This window comes from Manis pentadactyla, chromosome 15, assembly GCF_030020395.1.
Source record: "Manis pentadactyla isolate mManPen7 chromosome 15, mManPen7.hap1, whole genome shotgun sequence".
Classification (NCBI taxonomy): Eukaryota; Metazoa; Chordata; class Mammalia; order Pholidota; family Manidae; genus Manis; species Manis pentadactyla.
In genome coordinates, this window is record NC_080033.1 from 82688245 (window position 1) to 82712214 (window position 23970).

The 23970-nt window shown below is 62.9% G+C and overlaps 1 protein-coding gene across 2 annotated transcripts in view; it reads right to left on the reverse strand.

Annotated features, from left to right (window-relative positions):
- Positions 1-16626, reverse strand: part of CBFA2T3 (CBFA2/RUNX1 partner transcriptional co-repressor 3) — an 80835-nt gene extending 64209 nt beyond the window's left edge. For both annotated transcript variants that reach the window (XM_036924261.2, XM_036924260.2), the window contains exon 1: positions 16310-16626. In XM_036924261.2, coding sequence (XP_036780156.2) covers positions 16310-16397 — 88 coding nt within the window. In that variant the 5' untranslated portion in view covers positions 16398-16626. The remainder of the gene's footprint in view (positions 1-16309) is intronic.
- Positions 16627-23970: the final 7344 nt, after the last annotated feature.

The window sequence follows — 23970 nt, forward strand, 5'->3', positions numbered from 1 at the left end:
GGTTTCCCTCCTGGCCCCACCCTCGTGTCGGCCGGCCTTCGGTCCGCCCTTTGCAGCACCTCGAGGGAACTGTCACCTCTCTGAACCCCAGCCTCCTGAGTCACCTCGGGGAGACGTGTTGTTTGGGGCCACCCAGATGTCATGGTGCCTTTTTCTTCTGGAAGCAGACCTGCCCTCTGGCCAAACAGGGCCACTCGGAGGCACCATGGTTCTGGCCTCCCCAGGGCTGGCCATTAGCACCAGAACCTTCCTGGGGTGGGTGCTGAGCATGGATTGGCCATGTTGCTAGTTGAGAAGCCTGAGGCTGCCGGCGGTGCCTGCCTGCCCTGGGCTGCTGTGGGTTTGCAGAATTCAGCCCGCAGGGGACGGGAGATCCGCAGAACGGGAAACGGGGAGGAAGCCGGACCCCTCTCTTCCCTCTGACTCCAGGAAAGCTCGGTTTTGTCTGAGCCAAACAGTCCATCGTGTGTGTCACGCACCTCGGACGCACCCGGGTGTGGTCACAGTCCACTTACTGGTGCCACTGACCATGCTGGGGCCCACTGACCATGGGCTCCACCACCTCGACGACCCCCTAGCCAAGGTTCACCTTGTGGTCCTGCCCACATTCACAGCTGACTGTCCCTGACCCACGCCGGGCACTACAAGGCACTGTCCCCGGGGATCTGGAGAGGTGCTCTGGGGTGCCAGCCAGTGGCCTGGAGAGTCCCAGGGGGCAGCTGCCCGGGCACCTGGGTCTCCCAGGCCAGGTCCCAGCCCCCAGGGCCAAGCAGAACCTCGGGACAGAGAGGCAGGAGTCCCGGGCCAGGGCCTCATCTCTTACGTGTGCAGTGAAGGACAGTGGCTGAGTGAGGGATGGGCTTTATGACAGGTTTTGTCATGGGAAAACCCGCAGCAACATGGGGGCGTCAAACGGCGGTCACCTCCTGACCTCGGTGAGGACAGCAGGGGGCCTCCACCCAACCTCCCGGCACCGGCACCGTGGACCGCTTTTCTCTGGTGCATCTCAGGGGCCGGGACCTCCGTCCTCCGGAGCACAGTCAGGCCCCGGCAGCCCATCCTATCACCATCTCGGGTGGGGACGGGGTCCCCGAGCCCGAGCAGGACCCTGGTTCACGCTGTCCCATCCATCCCACAAGCTCAATTTCTGCCTCATTCCCAGCACTCCGAATGCGGAACACAGAGCCACAGCCAGCCACTCCCCCCAAGTCAGTGGCAGCCTGGAGTCCCAGGGGTGACCCTGAGTATTTGTCATGCTCTTTGAAGAAGGAGCAAAGCCAACCCTTGGATTTGAGCCCCCACGGCTGTGCCCAAGGGCAGCTGTGGGTCAGACCTGAGGACAAACCTCTGGAAGGAGCTGGGAACCTTCCTGTTCACCAAGTGCTCCGGAAGGTTCTGAAGCTCACAACCCAGCCTGCATCCCAAGGCCTGCTCCCCATACGCCTCGCCCACAGGTGACACCATGGCCTGTCATGGCTGTGTGCCCCGCCATGTCCCCTGCAATGCCCAGTGTGGGACTGGGTCAGGGTGCGGACCCCAGTGCTGTGCCTGGAGCACAAACAGGGTCAGAGTCCTATGCACACCTCATTACCTCCACACCCCAGGAGGGCAATGGCCGCGGTGGCAGCCAGAGTCGGCACATCACCTCCCCCTGTGGGCGCTGCCCACTGAACTCTCATGCCAGTCCCGTGCGGCTGCTCCCACTGTCCCTGGTGCATAGCTTGCAGGCCAAGGACCAGAGAGGGTGGCAACTCACCAAGACACACCGTGTGGACGGCTCACACCCAGGCCTGACCCTCCCAGCTGAGCAAAGTCACTCAGAAAGGGCCCATCCTCACAGTGGAGGGCCACTCAGCCCGAGTGAGCTGGGCCCTGGCTCCCACTAGAGCCGGACGGCCTCGGGAATGTGCCAAGCGGAGGGTCCTGCCTGCATGCCACGTGCACACCACACAGATCTGTGGAGGCAGCAGGCAGTTGGCAGGTGCAGGGGCAGGAGGGGAGGGAGTGCCTGCTAAGGGGGACGGGGCTCCTGTGGTGGAGGTGAGAATGTCCGGCACCAGGACGATGGTCGCACAGCTCTGCAGGCGTGCGGAAACCCACTGACTCAGCCACGTTAGCCCGGGAACCTCGTGCTGTGTGAGTTCCCTCAAAGCTGTTCCAAAAATCAAAGCAGACCCAGAACAGAAGCTTCTGAGCCACCGCACCCTCCCCTTGCTGAGGGGCAGCAGCGCGTGGGTGAGGCTTGGGGAGGATGGGTCGGGCGCCTGCGTCCCAAGACGCTGCCACAGAGCCTGTGTCCAGAGGAAAGGACCCTGGGGGCAGGCCTGCGGGGAAGAGGGCCTAAAATAGCTCCAAGAACCCGAAACTCTGGGGAGAAGTGGAGGGCGGTGCGGTCACCTCGAATGGGGAACTCCTCGTGGGGAAAAGCAGAAGTTTGATTCGGGGGTTAGGCCGGAGTGGGCAGGGCAGGGCGGCGGCGGAGGAGAGGGTCCTCCTGAGGAAAGTCAGCTCCCGATGTCCCGGGGCACCATGCACTCTGGGGGAAGCCTGCCGGCTGCAGAGCTAGGGAAGGTCCCATTTCTCAGATCGGGAGACTGAGGCCTGGGGCCACCCCACCTCGGAGGAGATGCGAATTCGCTCCCTGGGCCCACTGCAGACGGACGGCGGGGCACCCACCCAGAGTGCCCCCTGAACCCCACCCCCACCAGGCCCCACCGGGTCTCCTCGACCAGGGCAGCGGGGAGCCCACACGGCACCAGGCACCCAGGGCTGGCACCCAGGGTGAACAGGCCAAGACCCCACCCTCAGGGTGCCAATGGTCCAGCATTGCCAAGAAATGAGGGGGCCCTGCAGCATGCCCACCGACGAAGGGACTTATGTACCTGCAGCCACACTGGGTGCTCCTCTGACGGATGCAAACCGCAGCTGGCACAAAGCACTGAGCCCGTGGATGGGCTCTGACTCCGAGGTGCCTTCTTGAGGAGCGAGCTTACAGTTGCCCTAGCAGATGGTGTGTTTGTGGGGAGGGGTGCAGCCTGGAAGGAGTGGGGGTGCTCAGGCCCCAGAGGGGGCTCAAGGGCAGGGTGGCAAACAGGTTGGTCGCAGGGCAGCAGCACCTGGCCAGTGCAGGGCCTGCAGGTATCGAGGGAGGCAGGAGGTGGCACAGGGTGTGCTGCCCCTGTCAAACTCAGGCACAGGAGAGAATGATCTAGAATAAGGCAACACAACGCTGTGACTGTCAGAGAGGCCGTGGAGGGAGACCAGACGGAGGAGAGAGAAGGTGGGGAGAAGGGCCCAAGGGAGGCTCCTGGTTCTCCTTTTTCCTCCTGGCTGCTTAGAACAGTGTGCTCTGTACCTTCTCTCTTCCTGCTGGGAAAGCAGACATGATGGCTGGAGGTGGTGCAGCCACTTTGCAGTTAGGAAGCCACAAGAAAGAAGATAGTGGGATAGAAAGAAACTGTGACCCGGATGGCATTGCTGTATCAGGCTGAACCACTTGCTTCTGGGCTTTTGTTGTGTGGACAAAACCAGACAGACCCTATTTACATTGCTAGTAGGTTTTCTACTATTTGCAGCTAAACGCAATCAATCCTATTTTATGTAATGGGTTCAAATCTTTCACGAATAGGGTTGCCAGATCGAGGAGATACGAATGCAGGATGCCCAGTTGAGTTTGAATTTCAGATAAACAATGAATAATTGTTAGTGTAGGTGTATCCCAGCACTGAGCCCGCGGATGGGCTCTGACTCCGGGGCGCCTCCTTAGGTGTATCTAATAAAATATTGTCTGTCTGAAATCTGACTTCAACTGCAAACCTGTTCATGGACGCAGTAGCGGAATCCAGAGAGGTCACACAAGCTGTCAGGGTCTTCATGTAAGTGGCAGGAGCAGCCTGTCTTTTTTGCTCTGGGATATCTAGCACTTTCTTAAGTCTGCCATAACGGACGTGCACAGGACACTCAGAAAAGGCGTGTGACTCAGCCCAGGTCAGAGACACCAAGGGCGGTCCAGAGGCAACGGGCGTGCACAGAACGAGGGCAAGCTGTAGAAGGTTCCACAGCGGCAGGACCTGCCTGGTGCTTTACTCTCATTTGACAAACGTATCAGCCGTCATGGACTCAGGGGACGGCCGTTCCCCACGGATAGGGCGTACCTGCTGGCTGGGACTTGAAAGGCACATGTCTCCTCGGCACATTGTCGGCCCTGCCCTGGGAGATGGCATCTGCAGGGTGCGGGACCTCCTACGTGCTCAGGAGGAAGGTGCTGTGATTGATCAGCCTGCCAGTCAGTGGGCCAGTCGCCCAGAGGATGCAAAGCAGAGGTACATCCAGGTCCTTGGGAGCCGTGGCCAGAGGGCACGCTGGCCAAGCCCTGAGCAGCGCCTTCACACCCTCTGGTCCTACGGGTGCTCTGCACCTGGTGGGGGACACCGAGGTGCCCAATGCCCCAGCCACTGCCCGCAGATACAGACATGCTGAACCTGGGCTGCTGGAAATGGAAGAGCCGCGGCCTGGTGCGGATGCCCACTGTGGCCGGCAGAGGAGATAAAGATGCCTGGGCACTGGCAGATAAGCTGGCAGGCCGGCTCCTCCCACAGCAAATCTGGAGAGAAAGCCAGGGGAAACGGGCACAGGCCCAGGCAGGAGGGAGATAAAGTCGCCCAGTCCAGGGACAGGGATGGGGCTCAGTCTCCCTGGGTTTCTCTCCACGTCAGAAGGACCCACGTGGGAGGGTCGGCAGGGCCCTGAGGCCTGGACCAAGTGCTCATCGTTTGCAATACTTTTAAAAGAAAGTTAAGGTTATTTTTATTGTGGTAAAATACACAAACCTTAAATTACCGTTTTAACCATTTAAGAATGAACAGCTCAGCGGCACTAAGTACAGTCAGAGTGCTGTGTGCCCACCACCTCCATCTCCTCTCAGGGCTTTTTCATCCCCCTTCCCCAGGGCAACCCCAGATGCATTAACAGGCATCCCTGCACCCGTCCTCAGCCCCCCGGCCACCACCGGCCTGCTTCTGTTGCCTCTGCTGTGGGCCTGCCTGCTCTGGGCTGCATGTGACAGTCGCCTTGCCCCACGAGGCCTCCGTGCCTGGCTCCTTTGGCCCCATGAGACATGTGCAGGCTCCTCCAAGCCTCTCCCGATGCCTTCTTGGCTCGCCTTGAGCACCTGGCCGTCGGGCACTGCTGCAGCAGTGAGGTGGCCAGGCCCACCATGGAGCCCTGAGGACCACCTCCAGCCTCCCAGCGGCACCTGGGTCCAGGCTGGGGGCCCTTGTCTCTCTGAGGCCCCGGATCCTCGCAGGGAGGGGGCTCTGAGGGTGCACAGTGGCTCCTGCGCAGCGGGGCCTCAGTAACAAGAGGGTGGTGGCCCTGCGCCCAGCCTGTGCGATGGGCAGGGTGGCACCCAGTCTGTGGCCTCAAGGGCCACAGACGCCCAAGACTTTCCAGGTGCCTGGGCAACAGAGCTAAGGTGGTCCCAGGCCCTCAGCTGCCAGACAGCCAGCCCCTGGTCCACCGGCCCCCGCCTCACCTCGCCTCTGCCCTCCCTTCCCTGCGCAGCCCCTGCAGCCTGGCCGGCTGATGCGCCATCCCTCGGGATGTGAAGGCCCAGCAGGACTCTGTCCTCTCTGCCTCCCTCTAGGAATCAACAGTCCCCAGTGCGGGAAAAGGCAGCAGGCGACCTCAGCCCCACGGTGTCCGACCGGCTGCCGCAGGGCAGTGGCCCCTTGACTGGCATTGGTCCCAGACTCGGTAGATTGAGTGTCGACAAGAGGTTGACATGTGGCAAACTTTGTGTTTGACAGAAAACACTGTGCCTTACTAAGCCTCCTCAAGCAGCCTGGGTGACAGCCTTTCTTCACGGGGCCCAGCGCCACCCACGTCCTCCTCTGGTGTCCTTGCCGTCCTGCTGGCCCCCTCACCAACGAGGGGGCCCACCTTGGACACGCGCCCGAGGGCCCATACGTTCACACTGCTTTTAATTTTTTGAAAGGTATGCTTACAACTTCCCTTTCTGCCTCCCTGCTTTCCTCTCTGTCTCTCCACCCACCCACCACCCATCCGTCCATACATCCACCCACCCACATATATGTCCATCCATCCACCCAGCATTTATACCAGAATTGGATTCCAAAGGGAGACAGCTGCCCATTTAACAACATGCTTATCTGAATGAAAAGCTGACGCATGCCAGTCTGGGTAGAATGGTTTCCAGGGACCAGCCTGGCCGGTTTGGTTTTGTGGCAACATGTCCGCTAATCAAGTGCCCTAACTCTGCAGCTTCCGGGACTTCATGAACACAGGTGTTGCGAGCTGGCTGCTGTGCCCTCAACAAGGGTCCCGCCTCCTGCCGCTGGTTCAGGACGGTCAACACGTGAGGCCTCCCAGGCCTGAGTCCTGCCTCTCACGTCGCCCCGTTTCAGACTGAGTGGGCTGGGCGCCTTCAGGGGGTGCCCCCCGTGCTGCTCACCACCGTGTGTCTTACACACATCTGCCAGGCCCGCCCTCCTCCCGACCCTGGGCCAGGCTGTAGGTGCAGCTAGCCGTCATCTCCGTCAACTTCTCTAGCGGCCGCGGGCCACCCATACCCACCAAAAAAGAAGTGGTCCATGGGTCGGGCATGACTGAACCAGATGAAGCTGTTCTGTAAGAACTCTCACTCTATGGGGAACTTGGTTTTTCGAAAAAGTTTTAGGGACTTACAGGCAAAAATAAATAAAGCCCGTGGAACCACAGCTTCGAGAACAGGCCCAGCGTCGCGTGTGACAGATCCTTACCCTGCCAGGGGGCCTCTTTGCTGTCTGTGCGGTGGGTAAAGCAGGGATGACGGGAAAGCGGCCCCTGAAGAGCTCAGCCATAGAAACACTGCGATGACCACGGCCACCGTTTGTAATCATGACACCCCACCCCAGGACGCAGGTCTGAGCCCCATCCACCCTGCCGCTGGGTGCCCCTCGCCTGGCTGCTCTGATGCCGGAGGCAGCCGGGCACTCCTGTCCCAGACACAGCCCTGCGCCTGGCTCCCCACCAGGCAGACATTTTGAGCCCCAGCTTGTTGCTGCGTCACATTCTCTCACCTCGCCAAGGGTTTGGGGGTGTCCTCTCAATAGCTCGGGATCCTGACCCTCAAGGTGGCCCCCTCCTTGAGGTGGGTGGGCACGGAATCTCCGAGGGCCACATCCCCCTTCGAGCCTCATGGAGGGGCCGAGGCATCCCTCTCCCACCCAGGACCCCATTTCTTGCATCCTGGAGTGGAATGGGGTTCCCTCATGTTCTGAAGGTCGCAGTGCTCAGTGGCCCCAGTGACCCCAGGACTTTCCACCACCCCACTGTGACATCAAAGATCTCCCCAAGGTCACCGAGTCTTCCTTAGTGGAGCATGACCCCATTCTGTGAGGGCCCGTACAGAGCCACATGGGCACAGAGCCACACAGCCATCCTGCTCTCTGCATGGGCTGCCCCCACAGCCTCACCTGGCTGACCACGGAGCCCACATTCAGAGAGGACTGAGCTAGCTCGGCCGGGGCCCCACTTGCTCAGGGGCAGGACCAGCCCCAGGGTCCAGGTGCTCGGCACCCCTCCTGGCCACTGCCCCACCTCACCTCTCCTGGGGGTGCCAGTTCCCAGAAGCCATGGCGCATACAGCCTCCAGAAACACCCACAACATCACTGGGTGCCTGGCTACATGGAGGCCTTTCTCACGGGGGCAGGAGGGTGTCTCCCCAGAGCTCCCTCCTCCAGCCCAGCTGGGCCCGGCCCAGGGGTACGGGCCTGCAGGGACGACACAGTCCAGGAAAGACACACACAGATAAAAATAGTCCCTTGGGTGGTTTGGGCAGGAGGTTGTAAGTGCTGACGTGTCACTGGCCCCTCCTCACAGGTGAGGAGCCAGGATGGGGCGGGGACCCCACGGGCGGGGACCCCACCCCACAGCTTGGCCCAGGCCCCACTAGAACGGCTGAGCTGGGTCCTGCCCGAAGCGAGGGTGACCTCCCAGCACTGAACCTATGATGAGAATTCATTTTCACCAAGAAGGGGAGGGGGCGCGGGCTCTGAGAAGATGGTGCAGCGTGCCCTCTCTGTCCTCCGTGACGGGGAGTCTCTGCCATGTGCAGATGGTTTCTAATTTAAAGATCAGCACAGAGACAAGGGGATAAGACCAGCAGGAACCCACCAGCGGCACAGCTGCCCGTGGTGGGCTAGGCCCGCCCCTCTGTCTCCTGGACTTGTGGACCCGGAGCAGCCCAGCTGCTGGGAGCTGGACATGAGTCACGTGTGCTGTTTCATATTCTGTCGGCAAAGGAGTAAAGAAGAAACAGGCAAAATTGGCTTAATGCTCCGTTATGTCCCGTCTACCTGAAAGGCCACATCTCCAGGTGTGCGGGGTAAGCATTATTGAGGCCCTTTGTGTCCTGTGTTTTGCACAAAGACTCTGAAACTGCACCAGGTGCTCAGGCCGGACCCACAGCCCCAGTGGCGGCAGAGCTGTGAACTGCCCCCGTTTGTCCACCCCGGCGGCCAGGGGCCACCCCGGCCCACTTCCCGGGCTGTGAAATGAGGCTGGAGGGGCACAGCTGGGGGGACGGCTCAAAGGGGTGGGGCTGTAGGGCTGCGTCCAGCTGTCTGGTCCCCGTGGGAAGGGAGGAAGCACCTGGCACTTTCGGTTTCTGACAGGAAGCGGCCCGCTCCCATCTCCCGGCCCAGCTGCACCCTCTGCCCCGAGGCTCCGCCCAGGTGGGCCCCCCAGCTGGCCCCTCACCCTGCAGACAAGGAAAACCCCGGCGGAGCCCGTGCTGTCCTGGCCTCAGAGCACGTGGGGGGCTCTGACTTGCAGTCTCTGTCACCTTCCTGTCACCTGCTTTTAGGATTCAAGGTCCCAGCCCTGGTCTAGAAAAGGCTGTGGTGGTGGGCAGGCAGAAACAGGCTTGACATCTGTCTGTCTGTCTATTCTTCATCCCAGGGCTGGGAGAACGTCAGAAGGACGCCCTGCACTGAGGGACCCCAGGGAACAAGTGGGCAGAAAGCAGGAACAGGGTCGCCTGAGCACCGAGGTGGGGGCCCATGGTGCCCTAGGCCAAGGCACCAGCCTGGCAGTGGGGTGCAGCCAGCCATGGGGTTGGCAGCAAATTGCGGCCTCTCTGAGCTCTAGTCTAAGCTCTGGGTCTGAGTGTTGGGGTCCCGAGCCCTGGCTGGTGGGCGCCCTGCACAGAGCAGGTCTTCTTTCCTATAGGAGAGCCCAGCAGAAGGGGCCTCCGAGGCCCCGGCCCAGAACGGGGCAGGCTCTCGGTCTCTGAGGACGCCGAGCTTCCAGCAGAGCTGTGGGGCTGCGGGCTGGCCCTGGCCGTCCAGGGACCCCAGGCTCCGCAGCCTGGAGTGCGAGCAGGCGGGGTGGAGCAGCGAGCACGGCTCCGTCCCGCCGGCCGTCCTTCCTCCCACCCGCGCCCCTCCTAGGCCTGTGAAGTCGGGGCTTCCCACCACATTCAGAATGCACCCCGGTTTTGGGGGGAGGGGGAAGCCTGGGGGGCCCAGGGTGGGGTGCGTTCCCCGGTTCCTTCTGCATAGGCTCTGCAGGCGCCTGAGGATGGCGGGAGGGTGAGCCGGGGTGGGTCCGGAAGGCGGGCTAGGCCGCTGGCCAGCGCCTCCCTCTCCAGTGCCCGACCTGGCGGAGGGCTGGCGATCGTCCCCCCATCACAGACGAGGAGACAGGCCTGCAGGGTCGTGGGGCAACTCTGGGGCCAGCTCCCAGCCTGGCCATGGGCTCATCCACCCACTGCCCTCTCGACAGCACACTGAGAATCAGGGGGTGTAGGCCACACAAGCCAGACCCCAGGCCCAGCCCGGAGGCCCCGGGCTCAGGCTGCTCCCTGCGCTGCCCAAGGGCATTTGCAAAGCTCTGCAGGCCCAGCGGAGGCTCTCAGCTGTGACGGCCAGGCCTGGCTCCCTCCTCTGCCCAGGCCGAGGCACCGTGGACTCTGGCCATGCCATCAGGGCGACGGCCTGCAACTGCCGGCTGTGGGGGCTGTGATGGGCTGAACACCCCCCACCGTGTGCTCCCTGCACCTCTGTCCACGGGTCCCTTCAGGACTGCGAGCCCCTTGGGGGCAGGTGGCCCGACGCTGCCGCCTCTCTGGGACCCCTTTCTCATCCCTCCGAGAGTGAGAGCTGCACCCAGAGGCCACGCCCTCCGTGGCCCGCGGCTGCACAGCATGGGCACGATTCAAAGGCCGGTAGGGGAAGACCCAGAGCAGGTTGGGGAGTTTCTCCGAGGACCCCGGGCCGAGGAGCCGCTCTGCCAGCATCGGCCGGGACAGCAATCCAGGTGTCAGCTGCGGGAGTGCCAGGCACCTGCTGTGGCCTCCCCGGTACGGAGCCAGCAGCCCACACTACACTTAGGGGGTCCACCTGAAGGTGCGGACTTTCATCACAGAGTGGTGTGTACAGAAGGGGTCCCTTCCTAAGGTCCCACCTCGTGGGGAGGGCACTCAGCAGACAGGGAGGCCCCCAACCCTGTCAGCAATGTGCTGTGTGACTTAGGACAGTTTCTTGACCTCTCTGGTTTGTGTCCTCCTCTGTACAACCAGGCTGATGACACCTTAAAGGGTGGCCAGGAGGAAGCTCCTCGGGCCAAGGAGTCTGGAATGGGGTCGCCCGTTGGGCTCCAGCAAGAACCAACCCTGGTGACCTGCTCCTGTGTCTCCCGCCCAGGGCTTGCCCCCCAGCCCCCACTGGCACTGTGTCCCAAGGGAGACCTGCACTGCCAGCTTGGGGCTGATGGTGGACACGACCGGGGGTTGGGTGGGGCTCAGTAGACTCCCCATACGCTGGGCAGCCGTGGCTGAGCCTACCCTCTCTGCAGACAGGCCCTTAGGCTGACCTCTGACCCAGACCACCTGCTGGCGGCCTTGGGAAGGGTCTCATCCAGGTCACTGGGCAGCAGACCCCAGAACTGGTGCTAGGCTGGTGAGACCCCAGACCTGCCTGACTGCTTCCTCTCCAGGAGCTCGGATGCCCAGTGCCCCCAGCAGCCCACCACAGGGCCCGTCCCAAGCGTGGCTCCCCGCAGGTCAGAGTGCGAGCACCGCTCCTCAGGCCCAAGGGCTGGCGCCCAGTTCCAGCTCTGCCCTGGCCCTGCTCGCTGTGTGACTCCAGACAAGTCACTTCCTGTCTCTGGGCCTCAGCGGCTTGTCTGATGGTGGCTGTGACAACAGGTCTAGAGCCTGGAGATGATGCCGACGCGCCCCACGGACCCAGCGGCCTCAGCAGGCACCTGCTGCGTGTGGGGCGGCCCAGGCTCACCTGGACCCGGATGCATCTGCTCACACCGAGTGCTGAGTACCCCAGAGAGCGGGGACTGCCCTGGGCGCTGAGGCGCCACAGTGAGCAGAGAGCAGAGCCAGCACCCTGCCTGCCGGGGAGATGGATGATGAATAAATATGGAAACTTGGGAACCCCCTGGTTTGTTGGCTGAAATAATAAATGCAAAGAGAAGAATGCAGCTGGAGAGAGGATTGGCTTTGGGGAGCCAGGTGGTGAGGGGAGGCCTGGCTGAGGGGCCACCCCAGCAGAGGCTGGGTGAGGGCTGGGCGGACGCCTGGGGAGCAGCTGCACACAGGCCCTGGGGCTGGAGCAGTCGGGTGGGCAGGGGCGTGGGGAGGCGAGGCAGGGGTGAGGCCGGGCAGAGGGAAGGCCTGGAGGGGGCACACACAGGGCGGCCTGCTCTGACCCCTTTTCCTCTGCGCACGCTTGCGAGTGGCATGATGACAAAGGCCAGAAACTTCTGTCCACCCGGGATGCCTCCCGGTTGGGGTCCCCTCTGAAGCCCACCTCCACCTGGGCTGCTGTCCCTCTCTGACGGTCACAGCCCCTCCTGAGCACCCGCCCCGCCCCAGGGGTGGTCCGCATGGTGGTGGTGCTTGAATGCCAAAAATGTCATCAGTGCGGCTGCGCTCTAGCCCCAGGTTCTGTGGCAATGGACACCAATGACCCAGTCCGTGGACACGCTGGCAGGCCTGGAGTTCCCCGGCGGGGGTGCTGGGAAACGCCCCTCTTCCCTCCTTCCCTGGAGCTGCCCGGACAGAGGGCCCCTGAGGCCCAACCCCAGCAGGCTCTCCAGGAAGGAGCCCTCGGCAGAGGGCCCTGGCTCGGCCGTACTGCCGGGGCGGCTGCTGTCATGGAAGTGAAAGTGTGTGAGAAAGCCCCGAGAGCAGGGCCCAGGCAGGTTGACACGGTGCCTTTCTTCTCAGTCCAAACGCCTTGAGAAGTGAAAGTCTGTCTCCCCCAGCTTCCCCCACAGGACCACTTCCTCCAGGAAGCTGGCCTAGATTGCACTCTTCCCACCCTGTGACTCTGTCTTTCTAGGCCCAGATTCCAGGTCTGATAGGCCGGGAGGACACGGCTGGTGGGTTTCCTCTGGCCGGACAGCCCTGTGGGGCTTGCCCTGCAGGTGTGGGGGATGGTGGTGGCACGGGCAAGGACCGGGCAAATCCCAGGGAAAGAACCCTCCAGTTCACGGCACGGAGGGGCCCCTGCTCTCTCGAGGGCCTGGGGGAGAATGGGGCTGGGGCTCTGCACTTGGAGCCACATCTCTGCTCCTCGGCCCTGCGCCCAGGAGGCTGCTGGGGGGTGGGGAGGAAGGTGTTTGTCCTGTGGCCCCCTCTCCGAGGGTCCCCTCGCCTGAAGGCCCCCTGTCCCCACTCCCACTCCGGGCCCCTCTCTCTGCAACTTCTCCTCTGCCCCCTTTACCCCGCGGCCCTTATCGGTCCCCCGACTTCGGTGCTGGCCCTGTGGCCATTGAACCTTTGTGCGTGGCTCACTCCCACCCTGGTGCTGCCAGTTTCCTGCCAGGATCAGCTGGTCTGGCAGGAGCTCTGGGGCCAGCCTCCCACCCTGAATGGCCCTGCATCCATCCTGGAGCGCCAGCAGGGCCAGGTTCAAGCGCATCTCCGCTCTCGCCTGATGTGTGCCCCTCAGAACCTCGGCATCGTCTGTGACGGCAGTCATGGCTGCACGTGGACCCTGCACCTCGACTCTGACACAGGGGCCCCGGCACTGTGGTCAACAAGACAGGGACAGGAGGTGCGGGACGAGGTCTGTGTTGGGTCTGAGCAGGGACATCAGGGACAGGAGGGCCACCCGGGCAGGCGACGGTACAGATGACGTAAGCGACCAAGCTGCTGACGGATGGATGCTCACAGCCATGTCACAGGAGGGACGGTCCCTCTGCCCTCATCGCAGAGGGCTGTGGACTCTGATGTCCACTCATGCAAGCTCTGGCCGCAGACGCCCTGTGCGAATCCACAGCACCCACAGCCGGCGGTCTCCCAACAGGCCCACGGGCAGCAGCTGACTGAGAACGGGGTGGTGGGGGGACACCACGGGAGCCTCCGACAGCCCCACTCCCTGGGGCCCCCACCTCCCTTGCAGCCGGAGGCCATGTGCCCAGGCCCTGCCCATGGCTGACAGGGGGGCGTGCGGGCTCTGGGCACCTCCCTCAGCCCTGCTGCCTGAAACACAGAAGGGATGGCTGGGGAGGCCATGTGAAGACACAGACAGAGATGGGGGGATGTGGCCACAGCCGCAGATGCCCCGAGCCCCCAGGAGCTGGAGGAGGCAGGAAGGACCCCCAGCTGGAGCCTCTGGAGGGAGTATAGCCCTGCCCAGAAGGATCTCAGACCTCCGAACTCCAGAACTGGAAGGAAACAGATTTCTGTTGTTTTAAGTCACCCGGTTTCTAATTTGTTACAGTGGCCCAGGAAATTAATACAGCGTGGAAGGGCATTCCAGGCGGAATCCTTCTGGAGAAGAGCCTGTGGTCAGAGGCAGCTGGGGCAGGAGAGGGACGGCGGGGCCTGGTGGGGAGCAGCCTGCGCCACCGGGTGGCTGTGGTGGCCTCTGAACCCTGCCCCTAGACCAGGTGACCAGGGGCCGGGCTGTGCTGGGCTCCAGGCTTCCTGGAAGGATGTGCCTCCCTGGGGTCCTGCCCAATGGCCCCTGATGTCCTAGCGGGCTTGGCTGTACTCCTCGGGAACGGGACACTCACTGGCCATCTTTGGCTGAAGTCCACTACCTGGACACCGCGCTGTCCCTCTCGGGCCCGACTCGGGTTTTCCCCGGGGTGCTCCCATTGTGATGCCCCTGAGCCTCCTCTGCTCCAGCCAATCTACAACAGACTCCAGTGCCTCCGTCCCCGGCACCCTCTGGTGGGCTGGTCCCCACCCCTCACTCCTGTGGGGACACGGCACCCTGACCTCCTTCTCTGCATCTGGGAACAAGTTCCCTAGGACCCGCACAGCTCCTAGTACACAGTAGGCGCCTAATAAATCCGCGTGCAGCAAGCATGCCTCTAAAGGGGCCGCCTCCACGCGGCACAGGCGGATGCCCGCCCTTCCCTGAGCAGCTCCGCACAGGGGACCCGTCTGCCCTGGTCCTCTGCCTCAGTGCGGCTGGGGAGGTCCCCAGACCCCCCAGGGGGGCGGCAGGGCCTGCCCTGTGCTCTGCTGTGGATCTGAGGGCCAGAGGGGCCCAGCCTCCGCCTTCCCCGCCTCTCCCAAGCCAGGAAGGCGGCCACAGCCGCATGGGCTACGTTTGTTCTCAAACAGAAAGGATCTCATGCTTCGGCTTTAACTGTATATCCTACTGTTCTTTTTGTAGTTTAGAGCCAAAGGTTTTCAAGGACTCTAGGGAAGCCCAGGGCCCGAGGATGGTGGAGCCGTGCTGCCCACAGGCCTGTCCTGGCCCCCAGGGCTCCCTCCAGCCCCGTCTCTCTGCTGCCCCCCTGGTGGTGCCTTGCGGCCTTGCAGGGCCCAGCACTGGCTCCCTGGGGGCTTTGAGGGGCAGGATGCCTCCTGGTGCAGCTGTGGTTGTCCTGCGGGACAGGTGACTTAGAGGACACAGGACATGAGCACATAAAAGCTACTGGGTCCCAGGGCCAGGATCCCTGTGCTCAGGTAAGCGCGCAGCCAACCTGCCAGCCAAATGCCACTGCTTCCTGCTCCTGGTGACCCTCTAGGCGCCCAGTGACCGTGACTGACAATGTGCGTCAGCGGCCCTCTCAGACCATGTGCTCCAGGTGCCCACAGCCCAACCAGGTCCACGGGTGACGCCGGGCACAGCGGGTTCCTCGCCACCTCCTAGCCCCAGACTCCCTCTACACCCCCACCTGAGCCGCCCAGACAGGAGAGCAGCTGGCCGCTCGCACACACACCCGACCTGCTCCCCTGTGCCCTCCCGGTCTTTGAGAAGCTGCCCCTGTACTCCATTAGGGAGCAGACAGGGCGTGACAAACAAGGACACTGAGGCTCGGGGAGGACGGCCGGCCAAGCACCCAGTGGTGGGCATCCCAGGGAAGGAAGGGCGGCTGTGCGGTGCCCACCTGGAATGGGACGGGTCAGGCCTCCAGCTGAGCACCAGCAGCCTGGCTGCCCCCTGCAGGTATCCTGGCCGCCTGCGCTGGGGACAAGTCAAGGGCACTGTCCCTGTGCCAAGCAGCCTCTGCACACCTGGCTCTCTAGGTCTGGGTGTGCCTGATGGAGAGGGGCAGGCCACTCCTGGGCCGGGCGCTGGGCATGAGCCTCAGGGGCCCACCTGGACCCTGGACGTGACCACAGCAGTAAGACTTGGGGCTGGGAGCTCCAGAAGGTTCTGAAGGTTCCTCGGAGCATGGCCCCATGGCTGTGGCCAGGGAGGGCGAAGCCTGCCTGCAGTCCTGGGTCAGTGCCCTGCAAGGCCTCCAAAGGCTTTGCCCCTGGGACCTGGGGAGTCAGAGGGAGCTTCAGCCCCTGGGGAGGGCAAAGGCCCAGTGCCCTTGTCCACCCCTTCCCTCCGACATCAGCTCCGAAGGGCGGGAGCCCCAGCAGGGATTGCGCATGCGGGGGGCCGGGGCTGAGTCCTGGGCCATCGCTCACCCCCAGGGCCCTGGGCCAGGCCATCTCCTCTCTGGCCTCAGTTCCCTCACCCAAACTCCAAGTCTTGGGGTCCTCCCAGGAGGAGGGCTCTGTGTGGCCATCCGCCTGCATCCCACCTTCCCTCCGAGGAGGACGAGCCCACCCCACAGATGTGCCCGAGCAGCCCCCACCTCCAGCACCTGCCTCTGGGTGGGGCCCACACGCCTGCCTGGCACCTGCCAGGTCTTCCCGGGCCACCTGTCCCAGCTGAGAGGACTGTGCTCTGGGGGGTGGCCGTGTTGATGTTTGCGGTGAGTCAACGCAGCGGCCAGTGCTGTCGACAGAGCTGGGCGGACAGCAGCTTGGAGATGCCGCGCTCTGGCCACCTGCTCCACAGCCCCCGCCCCCGTCTCCCACCCCCTTACCTGGGCTGCCCTTCTTGGGACCCTGGGACGCAGAGCAGCTGGTGGATGCAAAGAGCCCGCTCCCCAGCGCAGGAGACGCCCGGGACATGGAGCTGGAGTGTAGGCAGGAGACAGAATCCTGGCTCTGGGTTCGAGGCAGGCAGCCCTCCAGGGGCCGGAGTGGGGCCAGGGCCCAAGCACCGCCTTGAGTGCCGTTCCCGACCTCGTGGGGCTTCGAGGGAAAGACAAGGGGCCTAGGCCAGCCTGGGCTCCTGGGAGCCGGGGGCCTCTGTGCCCCAGACAGCTGTGGGCCCTCCGGCAGCCGCTGCCCGGCCTGGGGAAGGGGCGGGAGGCCACAGGGACTCATGTGATGCGGGGCGGGCTTGGGGAGGCGCCGGTGGGGGAGGTCTCCTTGCAGCCTGCAGGAGAAGCACCAGCTGTGTCACCCTGATAGTGCGGCTGGAGGCCAGGGAAGCAGGCTCGCAGCTGTGCCCACGGCTTCCTCCACAGGAACCATCTGGGCCCGGCCCTGCCCGGCCTTCCCTGCGGCCATTCCGGTCTGACTTTCCAACAACTTCCTCTTACCCCACACCCAGACCGCCTGGGTCGTGTTTCTCCAACCCGGGTGAGGGGCGGGGGACAGTGTCCATCTTCGCCGAGCACCCCATCCTGCGTGCCCCAGCCGCCTGCCCCACCCCCAGGCCTGACCTTGCCTTCAACCGGACTTTCCCCAGAGGCCCCTTGCAGGGCCAACCATCCGTGACCGGTGTGCCCTTGACCTTGGGGTGAGTCCTGGTCTGGTGCTGGCCTGCTCCTCCACTCAGGGCTCCCCCAGCTGCCTGGGGTTCCTGGTCCCCACAAGTCCTGGAGGGAAAGGAAACCCCTTCTCTGTGACTGGCCCCCTGTGTGGGGGATCTGGATGACTCTTACCCCACTTCCTGATGGATGCCTTGGGGAATGGTGGCTGATCTGGGCCCAAGGATGGAATTTGCTGGGGACAGGGCTGCTCCCCAAGCCTGAGGGGTTCCAGAAGCCACATCAGAGCCCTGTGTGAACACTCAGACCCTAGGGGCGTCCCAGAGCCTCCTGCCTACTGGCCCCTGGCAGAGAGGGCACCAGGCGCTAAGAAGCCCACTTACTAAAGGTGGCCACAGCTGTGGGAGAGCAGGTGGCCTCTCAAAGGGCACCGTGCCCTCGGCTGGCCCAGCAGTCAGCTCCCTGGAGACCCACCCACAGCTGCAGGCTCAGCAGCACAGGCCAGAGGCATGAGGCCCTCAGACCAGGGCTGGTGCACAGGCTTCTGCACGATTTTGATGGGATTGAATTTTTACAGAACGTCTGCACTTGCTGAATGATTCAGTGAGGCGGTATGTGGAAAGCAAGCCTCCTGGTGTCTCTCACCACGGGCCAGTCTCAGCGCAGAGTTTGGGTGTCCTAGAGTCTGTGCAGGGCCGAGGCCATGCTTGCTCCTGGAAGGGGCTGCCACGTGCACGTCCTCCTCACACGGTGGGCTGCGCGTGCTGCCGGGTTCAGTGGGGAGGAAGAGCCCCTGAGCCAGGGGCCAGTCCCCAGGAGTCCCCACACTGCACAGGCCCCAGCGCCCAGACTGCATCCCGGAGAGGGGGCCCTCCGCACTGAAAGGCTGAGCACGGCCTGCCCGCCGTGGCCTGCCTGCCATGGCACACCCGCCGTGGCACTCAGTGGTATTGGTACTGTTGTTGTCGTGTTGTTTTCCAGGCGCAGGCTGCAGGGTGTCCTGGAGCCGGGAAGTGAGAGGGTCTTAGGACGCACAGGATGGCTCCCCACGTGGGGCAGCCACACCCCTAGCGCCAGGCAGATGTTCAGCAGCCTGCACCTGCGGGGAGCACCCCCAACAGATGACATGCTTCCACTTTCACGCCCGGCCTGGCTTTCTAATCAGTGGGGCTGACAGACTTGGTGGAAGGAGAAGAAAGTTGCCCAGGAGTAGGGAGTGGGGGCTGCCCCGACCCCTTGGTGGCTGTATTGGGGGGTGCTGGCCCCCTCTGCCTGGCCGGGCAGTTGGTGCCTGTGGGGAAGCAGTCGTTGGCTGTGGCTTTTGCGCTGGGTGGCTGGAGATAAGGAGCGAGAAGGAAGCGGCTACAGCACGGCAGGGGTGGGGGCGCATGGGGGGGCCAGGCGCTGCTCCCCCCAGAGACCACTGCCATCTGCGTGGGGCGCCTTCCCTCCCTCCCAGCCTCCTTCTACAAATGCCCATGGGGCCCCTGTGGGGGTTACACGGGCCTCAGGACAGCTCCATTCCTGTTCGCAGACACAGGGAAGGCAGACATTCAGTTAATGTGGCCCGTGGGGCACTAAGAGGAGGTGATTTGAGAGCTGTGTCTGAGGGATCAACTTGGAGCTGCCCCTAGGAAGTAGGGGTACAGCATCCAGATGGAGGAGCCCTGGGCGGCCTTACCTCCAGGCGTCCAGCATTCTGCAGGACGGCCAGTGCTGGGGGGAGGCTAGTGGGGGAGGCGACACTGGGTGGACGTGAGCAGGGGTGCCTGCTGGGCTGGTTTCCTTATTTCTGCTCCCTCTCCTAGGACGTAGGTACTCCTGTGACTACTGGGTGGGTAGGCGGGTAGATGTGTAGGTGGACGGGGCAGTGAGTGGATGGGTACATGGGGCGGGTGGCTGAATCATAATTCTATGCAACTCTTACAACAGCCCTCCTTTACAGAGGAGGGACAAAGGCCCGCAGGGGTGACCCCCCGGTCACAAAGCCCCCAAAAAGGATATAAGCACAAGAACGCCCTAGAGAAGGCTGGACAGGGAGATGTGGGCAGCCCCACATGAGCCAAGCCAGGTCAGCCTCCTCTAAGCCAGTGCCTAGCAGGGGTCAGCTTCTGCTTTTAGGTCTTGAATGAGGTGTGGCAACAGGTATGGGGCAGGAACAAACCATGAACCTGTTCATGGCAGAATGCGTGAGGCTGACCCAGGTCTGGATGCCTGCCTGGATCCCCTGCCCACGGTGCCGCTGGGCAAACCTGGAGCCACGGGGGAGGTGCCACGTGTGCTGGCCCCACGCTCGCTGCAGGGCTTTAGGGATTCCCGGCTGCGACCAGCTAAGGGGCACTTCCCAGGGGCAAAAAGGGCAGGCCTGCCTCGTGCGGTCCAGAAGCCGGAGCCTGTACCAGGAACAGCCCAGAAGCAGATTCAGCATCGGCTCGCCTTAACCCTTCAGGCACTGTGGGCCCCCCCGGTGTCTGGTGAAACCCATGGGTTTCTTCCCAAAATAATGTTTCTAACACCACAAATACATTCATAGAATTACAAAGCAAACCCATTATATTCAAATATAGTTGCGAAAATGTTAAAGAATTTCTGATGTAGTCATACATGTGCTTCTCTATACAGCCGTGATTTTGGAGCAGTGACGAGTGTGGACGTGGTGTCAGCTCCAGCGTGACTGGGGGTGCAAGGCTGCCCGTGATGAGGTCCCCGATGCTCACCCACTAACGTTTCCAGAGCCGACAACACGTCTCTGCCAAAGCTGCAGGCCGGGTAACACCCCTGTGCTCACAGTTAAAGGAAATCGCAAGTTTTGGAGACAGGTTAGTGATGCCAGGTGTGATTTTTTTCCTCTCCACATCCATGGACCCCCCAGAGCTCTGAGTAAAGAGCCACCGTTCCAGCTCATCTTGAAGACACCTCCCCACCCTCCCGGTCACCACCTTGGCCAAGGCCCTTGGGCCTTGTGAACCTGCCACACGAGGGTCTCGGGGTCAGGACCCCCAGGGCCAGGCCCCATGTTAGCTGTTTTTGCTGGAGAATAAATGGACCACAGTGACCACCCACGGGATGCAGTGAAGATTCAGCGAAACAGTCCATGTACAGACGCGGTTTTGTCAGAGTCAGCTCTGGTCCCTGTGCGACCCCTGGGCCAGGGAGGGCCCACCTAGGGGAGGCCTTGAGGGCCCCACCTGCCGTCTGGTCTTGCGCCCTCTGTGCTGCCACTGATAAGCTCTTCCTACCCTGAACCCCAGTCAATTTCTCTGGTAATTCTGCATGTCGAGCCCACATTCCCTGCGCAGGACAGCCCTAGAAGTAAGGGGCCCCCTCCTGTCCTGGCAGCTCCTGCCATCTCCTGCCATGAGGTCTGCGCAGCGTCCTTCCCGCTCCCAGCCACCAGGCTCTCAGTCCTCCCCAAAGACCCAGCAGAAAAATCTGCCCAAACCACACTCTGGCCACCCCGCTCCTCCTCTTCAACCTTCAGTAGCTGCCCATAGCCCCAAGATAAAGGTCAGACTTCAAAGGTGGTCCAGGAGACCCCCGCGCTCTGCCCTCTGCACTCAGAGACTTCTCTCTCATTCATTCGGAAGAGCTTCTCTGCCCACAGTACTCTCATCACTTCCAGGCCTTCCCACAGAACAGCTCCTCTCCTGGTAAACTCCTACACATCCCTCAGCGCCCTCGGGAAGTGCCCCTCCTGTGTTCCCACAGCTCCTGGATGTGCCACCCTGGCACTGACAGCTGTGGGCCGGCATCCCTGGACTGGAGGAAGGCAGCTGCAGGAGGGGACCCTCCCTCCTTGGTGATGACTGTGTGCCTGGCATAGCACTGGGCTCCATCCGAGTCTGATGGATAGCTGAGGGAGTGTGCGGGCCTGTGTCTGGGTGCCTGCCTCCTTGCCCCGCCTTGTAACTTCTCTGGCATGAATTTCACCTACTGCCGCTCTCAAGACTCCACTCCAGGGCTCTGTTCTGCACACAGCTCTGAGGCAGGCAGAGGGAATGCCCAGCTCTCCTCCAACCGCCCCGGCCCCCGGCTGGCTGGCTGGCTCAGGGAGAGCAGGACACCGGGCCTGGATCCTGTGCTGGCTGCGTCTGAAGACCATGGTGGGTTAAGGGGGCCAATCCAGGCCTAGCTGCTCAGGACAGGTCTCAGGACTCCCCGCGAGGCTGGGGAACGTGGCTCGGTGGCCTGTGTAGAAGGGCGTGGGCTTCCCAGGGCTGGCAGTCTGTGCAGGGCAGGGAGAACACCTGCGTGTGAACAAGCCTGTCTCCGGCTCTGAACAAGCTGGGGCTTCGGGGATGAGCTCCGGACAGGGCGGAGGGAGGGAGGGCGGGAGGAAGGAATGCCGGCAGGGGTAGCAGTCAGAGCAAAGCAGAACTGAGCCGGAAGGTGCTCAGCGCCTGGTGAGGACCCGCCGACGCCCTGGCACGGAGGGGCAGACGGAGACCCTCACCTCTGCAGACGCGGCACTTCCGGGGACAGGCCAGCGCCCCTCCCGGCTGGGCGGTGTCCGCTGGGGCCGGGGTTGCTGCAGACCCTGCTCCCTTGAGCAGCCATGCTGCGCCAGGGGAAGCCCCCTCCCTGGGGCCACTTTCCCCGTGAGGAGCCCCAGGTGGCTGGGCCCCTGTCCTGGGGCCTGGTTTCTCTCTGACTCTCTGGGTTGAGGTTCCCCGCGTCCCCCTGGGGCCGAGCCTCCCTGCCTGCAGGGGAGCCGGCATCTGGCCACCCATTCCCTTGGTCGGCTTGAATTGCACCTCCTTACAGGCCCCAGGCCGTGAGCTCAGCAGGCCTGGCACAGGGTGTCATCCAGGAAGAGTAGGCCCTCCTCCGGGCATGGATGCCCTCTGACCTGTCTGCCTTGGGGTTGGCAGCAGCCTGAGAGGGGAGGAAACTGGTGCTGGAGCGCCAAACAACCTTCCAGAATGTTCCAGAACATTCTCACCACATGGCTCCGAGCCTGGGAACCAGGCGCATGTCACGGAAGTGGATCAACGTGAGGAAAACAACCTGGGAAGCCATACATGATGGGTGGGGCCAGGCAGTGTCAGATACACATCCACCGAGCTTGGGGACACCCCGCGTCACGGAGGTGAGGTGGGGTGGGGGGCCATGGAAGACCCAGCCGGGCCTGGCCAGAGGGAAGGAGGCTATTCCAGGTGCCCAGGGGTCCCAGGAGAATCCTGGAGGCAGGACGGAGGCCTCACTCCCGAGGGCCTCCCGTGGCCGACGTTAGCCCTGCTGACGAGGCCGCGCGGCGTCCAGCCCAGGTGTGTGCGCATCGCCACCTCGCCATTCCCCAGGAATGAGCGCACGCTGCACGGGAACAGAAACCGGCCTGTGTCGCATGGCAGAATCTGTGTGTGTCTGATTTTCTTTGCTTTTTAAACATTTAAGTTCATATTAACATTTTTTTTAAATACACACACAAGTTTAGAGACTAAAACACCAGCGCCAAACACTCAGCCACATCAAAGCTTTCAGGCACCAGATCAAAGCAATGCCCCCCTCAACCCTGCACTGCTTCAGGCCCCATTCTAGACACCACTGGACACAGCAGGGGGCGGGAGACGGGCGAGGCCCCGGCGCAGAAGCAGGGCCCTAGGGGCCAGCGGGTGTCTGTTCCCCTGTGTCTGGAGGGGAGGCCCACGGAGGTCAAGGGGCCGAGTCTGCAGCCCCACATCCCCTCCGTCTAAGGGAGCTGTGGTCACAGGGCCACCCTCAGGCCACGTGGGGAGGTCGTAGCAGAGCCAGGCCCTGCACTTCCAGACCCCAAACGCCCTCCCTCCCTGGGCCCCCTCTCTAATCCCAACTCTTTGCCCCACTGTCCCTCCTCCAAGGGCCCAAACCGCTCAGGTCCGCCTCATCCTGGCGCAGTGTGAGCGCTTGGTGGGCGGCGCTGCCCCCGCGTCCTCCCCGGCTGGAGCCCTGAGTGCCAGGGCCCCAGCGTGCGTCTCACAGGTGGGCGGACGGGGGCCCAGACGCGGGGCTGGCCATGGCCCTCCCTCCGCCAACCAGCACCGATGGGCTCCCCTACAGGTTAGCCCACATTTTCTGGAATTTTCTATACTTGAAGTCAGTCAGCGTCTTAGTCTTCTTTCACTCAACTTAACTCTTCTGTGATTCATCCACGTTGGTCTGAGTTCCAGTCCTCACCGCTTTTATCACCAAGCGGTCTCCCTGGGGGGCCGGCCGCCACACAGTCTGTTTTCATTGAGCTCTTGATCGAATCTGGGCTGTTTCCAGGCCGGGCTGTCGCAGACGAAGCTGCTATGATCGCCGCGTTCATGTCTGGAGTGGATGTGGCCTTTCCTTTCTCAGGGGCAAATGGGGGGGCGCTGTTCAGCTTTTCAAGCAGCCACACACTTTTCCCAGCGCCTGTACAACACGACAGCCCCCGGACAGGGTATTTTCAGGGGCCACCGCTGGCCACCTACCCTGCACCGAGGCCCTGCCTCCTAAGGCACGGGCCCCAGTTCGCCTCCAGAGCCTTCTTCCACTTGGCCCCAGGGCCGCGAGGGAAGCAGCCCCAACCCCTGCCCCAGGGGCTCCTGATGTGGGGCCAGCCAAGTGTCCCTCTTTCACCGATTGGTTTGGACTGAAACTTCCACGAGGCTTAGCTGGTGAGACTTACTAGGGCAGCCCTGGCTGACAGGTCGCCCCACGGAAGGAGGCGCCTGATCGTGGGGTCCCTTACCTCTGTGTCCTGGCTACTTCCCAGAGGCTCTGCCTCCCTCACCAGCCCTGCTTCTCCTTGGCTCGACCTCGTCGCCTTTCCTGTCCACGCAGGCTGTCGGAGCCGAGGTCTGCAGAGCGCTCAGGCCACCACCAAACCGGGACGCACCCCCAGAGGCAGGCGGTCATTCCTGCGGGGTCAGGACGCGCCCTGGGCTGTGCCTGGTCTTGCGAGGTCAGCCTGGACTCTGCCA